At 43.8% G+C, this 7,616-nt stretch overlaps 1 protein-coding gene across 1 annotated transcript; it reads right to left on the bottom strand.

The window, feature by feature from the left end:
* Positions 1-577: 577 nt before the first annotated feature.
* LOC127526223 (uncharacterized protein F54H12.2-like) lies at positions 578-1,879 on the bottom strand. Its single transcript, XM_051921087.1, has one exon. The coding sequence runs from the start codon at positions 1,877-1,879 to the stop codon at positions 578-580; it is 1,302 nt and encodes a 433-aa protein (XP_051777047.1).
* Positions 1,880-7,616: the final 5,737 nt, after the last annotated feature.

The raw sequence follows: 7,616 nt of genomic DNA on the forward strand, positions 1-7,616 counted from the left end.
TAATATTCAGCAAAAGCAAACACATGACTGACTTATTTCTGATTTCTGGGTAAACATATCCAGTTTCATATTTTCAGTTTGTCCCTTTTTTATTTGATGAAAATATCTAACAACCATCTGGTCATTTAGACGAACATCTCCTGGGTACAAGTCCAATATTTGGTTCATGGTAAGTCCTTTGCTTTTTTGATTCAGATAAAAAACACAGTGGTGACCACAACTGGTTGAGAAAAACTCCTGTAACTGAATACTGTTATAAGTGATGCATTTAGCATTAATCTTCAAAAATTTCATAATAACTTTGGGAAATATTTCAGAATCTGGGGGGATTCCATACGAGTCAAAAAATTCAGCTTTTCCATGATTTGCAAGGTAAATGGAAATCCAGTGCTTTCCGGGTTTATCATGGGGATCTGTGTTTACGATCATAAACAGAGGTCTGGCAACCAACTTCTCCTTGGGCAGTTGATCTGAAGGGAATACATCCAGAAAATGGATGCGTGTCAGCGGCCCAGATGTAAGGGCGGTCCTGAGCTGCACAGTGTCCAGAGGCTGCATGTCTGAACATGTCTACGGCTTAACTGTAGTCGTAAATAACTTGCCGACGCATGTTAATTTCAATGATGTTGTCAAAAACTGCATACACAATCATATTCACTGTATCTTGCAGCGGTTGAGCAAATCTTATTTCGGCCCTGAGGTTGCCTGTTTTGATGAGTGAATAGTGTCCTGTTGATTCCATATCAGGGCTTAGGTTGAATGCAAAAAGTGAATAGCCTTTAGCAAACTCTTCACGATCAACTAACAGGGCCTTATCTTTCATCCTCTTGTCAGCGGTCTCCACCAGTTGAAAATATTCTCTGACACAGTGTCCATTAGCAAAATCAGGCTGCAGAGGCTTGCTGGGTATCTGCTCTCCATCCAGGTAAAGAGCCATGAAGTTGATGTTGTTATGTTTAAAATTAAAGGGGTTGTGTGTAAAGTTGCCACTGAAAGCTGCATTGTCAACAAATCCCAAAACAACCAATTTTGGCAGCTGTCCCAGAAACAGGTTTTCCTGGTTGCAGACACGGCTACCGGTAGGTATGCTGAACACTTTCATTTGAACCCGGTCGATTGGGTATTTTGCGTTGCTGGTCATCAAGGCCTCAGCATGACCCAGTCTGACTGCCGGGTTGACTTGAACTCTTTTCACAAATAATGATGCTGATAATATGCGGACCTTAAATTCATCACCATTGCTCATCAGACAAAAGTCATCCTTATTTCGCACCAACTTTAGTTTTACATCAACCCCATTAATTAATAATTTCTCTTGAAAGAAGAGATCTGCATGGATGTGACCCAATAAATCAACCCTGTGGCTTCTGGACGTGTAAGCAGCCCTTTTATTGAACCCCAAATTTGTGCCATCCAGTGCAGTGGCTTCGTGGTGACCGGGTGTGTCTTTATAGAACAGTCCAGCTGAAAATTGTGTTTTCAGGGTCTCGTCTCCGTAATTTAGTACGGTTTCGATAAACGCTCGATATGGGTAACAGTTATTGCTCTGACTGATCAATCTGTCCCCGATGGTGATGTCCACCTGACTGAACAAAGAAGCAATCGGGTAGTTTACAAGGGCAACACGTGAATCGGCGGCCAGATTTGTTCCATCATTTTTATGTATTTTACAGCTTAAGTAGAGGAGTGTGTTGTTGAGGTCCAGGTATTGATCATTTCCGGCAATGGAAAACTCAAGTGGGGCATTTTCTGACAATGCTGTGAGAGGCGGCACTTCGGCATAGTAGCTTTTTTCAATGCTGGTTTGTGTTGGTGACAGCTGGAATATGTCCAGTTCCGATTTTGCACATTCATCTGACGCACAGTGTACAAAAGCCATGTTTAGAATATATCACTAGAATTTTGCTTAGTTCTGGATCTTCTCTTGGTTGACTTTCTTTTTTTAGCAGAGTGTCGAGCTTTTTTCCTCTTTGCTGTCTTCCTGGGCCGTGCAGGTGGCCCGAGCAGTGCTAGATGGGGTGTGTGTCTTTTTCTTTTAACACCTCTCTTTATAACAATCATACCAGAACCTTCTTGTTGGGGTGTTGCAACTTTATTCATTACAGCACCTGCCACGTGACTCATGACATCATTAGCAATGCTTTTCGCTGCTGCCTTGACATGAGGTTTAGCAATTTCTAGCCCTCGCCTAAACAGAGGCACTGCTTTTCTGAAGAGAGCTTTAAAAATACCACCAATACCACCACCGTACTGGACAGGGAGACCATGAAACCCTGGTAGACCATTGCCAGCTTGTATCTTGTAATAAGATGCGTAGGTGCGTGGATCTCCATAGTTTTTTGTTACAAGCATGTTTAAAAATTGATAGATCTTGCTGGACGAAAATGCAACTTGATTATTACTTTACCATACTGGAACGGAACTGGTTTATTCTGGTCCGTCTTAATTTCAATCCTTATAGTATTGAAGCTTTGCACGGTGAGTGGTAGGTAGTGTGGCTTTTCAAAAAATATGGTGACATTTGCACCGTCTTCGCCTTTTATGTTTACACATCTCAGTAATGGCGCATGCGTATCTCCAACAAGTTGTGGTTCGATAATATCTGTATACACGAACATGGTGGAAAAACCACCTGTGATATCTGCCGAGTTGGGTGACTTGTGAGACGGCTTATCATGATCAAACCCGAGAATGTAAGACAGCTCCCCGGACACTTGGAGCAAAATGCTTTTATCACTAATCAGGCGAACGGTTCTACTGGCAGGATTGTATTTAAGTATTGCCTTAGGTGATGACGGGTTGGTATTAATGACATGATTCATTTCCGACAACAATGCTTCAATATTCCTGAAATAGCCTTTGTTTAAAGTGTATGTCCATTTTGTTGATCTTGTTTCCTCATTCATTAGCGTAAATTGTGTTGGTTGAGTGATGGAATTGAACGTTTTTGGGTATGTCAGTTCCACCAATGCCACTTCCCAGTCTCTGGACAGTTCTATTGTCTTGGCTAGCTGAACGGTGAATGATGCTATTGTGTTGTTGGGAAAAGTCCAGGCCGATGAATTACTCGGCAGGGTCACATAAAAGCCATTTCTGAATGTAGACATTTTTTTTTTTTTTTTTTTTTTTTTTCTTGCTTTCTCAACTTCTTATGTCTTTCACTTCTGAAGCCTTGACCCAACTGTTAAATTTCTTGTCCCAGCCAAGCCATTTTACCAATACATGCTTGTTTCTACCACGCCCACGACTGGCTAGAATTTTCTGGATGCGGTACACCTGGTTAGCATCGGGGTTTATTATTTGTAACTCTTCTGCATAAAACGTCCCTTGAATTTCATCACCTGCATAATCTTTTAGTTTGTAGACAGGTTTGATCCGTTTTAAGCAGTCCACGATAATAAATATTTCATCTGTAAACGACTGCTCATAGCCTTTTTCGAATACACCTTTTAATTTTGAAACACGGACATGATCCCCTATTTTCAAAGTGCACGGTGTAGATTTTCTTTGCCCTGACCTGCCATAGACTGTTTTCCAAACACTCAGAGCATTTTCAGGAGTCACATCTACTGGGCTTGTTTTAATCGTGGAGTGAAAACTGTGGTTATAACTCTGCAGAAAGTCTGACAGGACATCTATATACCGAAAAGTATTGGCATATGTAAAATATTTCCACATTTTGGACTTTAAGGTTCTATTGAACCGTTCTACTATGCTGGCCTTTACATCGCTGTTCGTGACAAAATGTACAATATTGTTCTGTCTGAGTAGTTTTTGGACCAATGTGTTATGAAATTCTTTGCCTTGATCTGTCTGTAGCTTCTTAGGAACTCGACCCTGTCTAAAGATCAAACTAAAACCCCGAGAAACTTCTTTCCCTGTCTTGGCCTTTAATGGCACAGCCCAAGCATATTTTGACAGCACATCGATACACGTGAGGATAAATTTATATCCATCATTGAATCTTGAGTAATAAGACATCTCTACCAAATCGGCTTGCCACTGGTCATCGACCGTTGAAACAATGGTTCTGTTTCTCTTGAATCTCAGCCGTGCTGGTCTGTGCACGCTGCAAGTGTATTGCCCAATCAGCCATTCCAGCACATTTTTTCGCTTAACATTTTTCCGACGACTTGATACATTTCTCAAGAAGCTGTTAATACCACCGAAACTGCCAGGCTCCTTGGGTGTGTAATAGAGCCTCTCTAAAGTTTTCCTTTCCATCCTCTTGCAGGGGTCTGTCACTCAAGCTCTCTGTAATCTCTGTACACACCTGGGCGCTGTAAACAGATAAGAGCAGGCTCACTCAACCTCTCTGTACGCTCTGTACACACCCCGGCGCTGTGCGCAGCCACGAGCAGGATGCCTGCTCCGCCCCAAAATCACTGACTTACCTTTTGACGCCTTACAGGGGGGCCCCGAAGGACCGGTTCGGATCACAAAGATGAACAGACCCAAGTTTTTAGGATCAAGGCTAAGAGCAGCCGACCATTTTCCATACGCACGACTGACAAAAGGGCTGATGCCGGTCAAACAGCGCACCCGACAACAGGCAGAGATCAGCGCGCAGGGAAACACCCAAATTAACTCAAGTGGCAGACTGTGAGTACCGGAAATGCCAGGGGGGCGGGACAAACACCTGTCAAAATTATGATGTATAAAAGTGACGCTCCTTTACTACTCCCATGAAAATGTGTGGTCAGCTCCTCTGAAGTTGGCTAAGGGTATTTATCGGGAATAATTGCTTTATTTACAGAACGCAGATCAATGCAAATACGCAAACCTCCTGATTTTTTCTTCGCCACAACTAAATTTGAAATCCATGGGGAAGCATCCATTGGTTCAATAATGTCCTCTTCCAGGAGGTGGCGGAGCTCTGTCGAAACTTGGTCTCTTAATGATAATGGCACTGTACGCAGCGGTTAGATAACTGGAGAAATTGTTTTATCCACTGTGGGTCGATGGATGAACCCAGTAATGCAGCCCAACCCAGTAAATAACATTGGGAAAGCCTGTTGCCATTGTAATGTCACCTGCTTAATGTCAGTGCCACTTGAATCACACAAATGAAATTGTAATCTGTGGAGTAGATCCAAACCCATTAGATCTGCACACATTGAGGTCACAAAAAATGTAAAGTCAAAAGGCCCTTGGTCCTTATACTGAACTGCAAGACAAACAGTGCCAAGAACTGGTATGTTTGAATTACCATATCCTGCAAGTGGTACTGAGGTGTGTTGGAGTGGGACATGAAAGAAGTGTCTCTCATATGTCTGTTTATTCAACAAAGAAACCTTGGCTCCTGTATCAATGAGTAAAGGGAGAAGAATGTTGTTTACATAACAGGCACACATTTTGAAAGGGTTGCCTGGTCTGGACACCGAGTTAATTATTGCTGAAGATGAAGGGGTCTCAGAAGGGGGTGGATTTGGAGCAGAGTGACAACACCGAGCAAAATGGTTAATTTTTTGACAATTTCTACAGCACTGGCCGAGAGCAGGACAGTCTCATGCTTTGGTAAAATGTCTGAGAGAGCCACAGTTTCCACAACGCCATTGGCAGGCCTGCGGGGCATTCTTTACAGACTGCACTGGCATTGGCAATGATGTGTCAGTAGGTGTTGTTGTTGCTGTGCCTGACAATTTAGATGCAGCCACTATCGCTGCTTCGACTTGTTTTCCAATCTCTACGGCTTTACTTAACGTTAAAGTATCCGATTCCAATAATAAACGCACTCTTAGCTGTTCACAAGACGTTTTCTCAATCAGTTGGTCCCTTATTAACTCGTCTTGTAGTGTCCCGAACTTACAGTGTTGCACAAGCTCACGCAATGCTGAAAAAAACTGTGTGATTGACTCACCCAGCTGCTGAGCATGCTGACGAAACTGAAAACGGCTCAGAAGGACGCTTTGGCTTGGGCCGAAATGGCCATCCAGTGCTGCCACCGTGGCTGCAAAAGACTTGTCAGTTGGTTGCAAGGTAGAAAAAATGCTCTGTCTTTCCGTTCCCAAACAGTGTAACAGAAGCGCCCTTTTTCTTGCTGTCTCAACCTTTTCCAACCCAGCCGCCAACAGGTACTTCTTGAACGAACGATACCAGTGTCTCCAGGGAACTAGCGGTTCACCAGGTACTAACAAGAAAGAAGCTGGAGGAGGTAAACCAAACTCTGCCATCCTCGTCGCCAAACTGTTGTATCAGAATTAGCAGTTCACACACGTGTGATGCTTAACTATCTTTTCTTTATTTAACATCCACACCAACAACCAATACTTCTATTTTTCTCCTACAACCCCCCACATCCGCTTCTGCACAGACGTCACACACCCATTCCAGCAAGCATCGGGTGCGAGAAAGAAACAAAATCCCTGGATGGGGCATCAGCATCGCAAGGTGAACACAAGCATACAAATACACTAGCATAATTTTAGCGTCACCAAATCCCCAAAACGTCATGTCTTTGGAAGGAAACCGGAACTCCAGGCAGGAACACGACTCCCTGCGAGGCAGCAGCGCTACCGCTCTTCCACCCCCGTGCTGCCACAACATGTGTAATTATTATCAGTATTAATTATTTAAATGAAGTTAACAACTTATATAACCCTAACCCTAAAATGGATGTGTTTCTTTCTGCACTGACTCCAGTTGGTCCAATAGCTTTACAAAAAGCTATTCTTTTTGCTAGAAACAGGTACAAGAAAAAACTAATTTCCTCTTCTTTAATATTATTTAATAGTTTAGTCTGTCAACATTCTGCTCAAGGTTCAGAACAATTAGACCAACCACCCTCTGTTATTTCACAGCCTATTCAAGAACCAATTGTATCAGCCACGGCAGATTCTTGAAGCTGAAAAGGTATGTCTAACACCATCATGTTTTCCACAGCCCTTGATTGTCAATCCTAATGATCATCAGAATCATGATGTATTCTGCTCCACAGATTTTGGGGTGCCGGATGTTGGGCGTGGGGAAACACAGACGCTTAAAACAACAAAAAGGTTATGACTCCTGTGGAAATGCTCAGACCAGACACACACAGGCAGACACAGAACGTCTTAAAACACATGCTTTTAATTTCAATCCCCATTTACAAACCCAACCCCCAGTGCAGTAATCACCAACACACAGTCCTTTATACTTTCCTTCTTCTTCTTCTTCTCTCTATCGCCTCCAACTCCTCCCAGGCATGCTCTGTCCACTTCCACCCGACTCCATCCCCCTTGCTGGAGTGAGGCGGCCTCTTTTATACCTCCCCCATATGTGCTTTAGGTTCTTCCTGATCTTCTCCCAGCAGCACTTTCTGGTGTGGCGGAAGCACTGCTCTTGCACCCAGAAGCACTCCGGGCGTACCTGGAATCTCCAGGGCTCCATAAGTATCCGGGTGCCCCCTGCTAGTGACCACTGGCCCCAACCAGGATGAGCTTCCAAGCTCTGCTCCTGTGGCCCCCACGCAGACCAGGACGGCTGCCCTCTCATGGCCCAGGGAAGGCATTGCTCCTCTCCTGGACCCTCTAGATGACCTGGCCGGGCAGGACCCCCAGCCATCCACCACACTCCAAAAAAACAAGGAGATGATGAACGACACAGTCTCTAAAACTGTTTCGGTAGACTGATTTGAT

Source organism: Erpetoichthys calabaricus, chromosome 18 (genome assembly GCF_900747795.2).
Source record: "Erpetoichthys calabaricus chromosome 18, fErpCal1.3, whole genome shotgun sequence".
Classification (NCBI taxonomy): Eukaryota; Metazoa; Chordata; class Cladistia; order Polypteriformes; family Polypteridae; genus Erpetoichthys; species Erpetoichthys calabaricus.

Bases quoted from the DNA above. Each gene is read 5' to 3' on its own strand.
- LOC127526223 (XM_051921087.1), bottom strand. From the start codon at position 1,879: ATGGCTTTTGTACACTGTGCGTCAGATGAATGTGCAAAATCGGAACTG.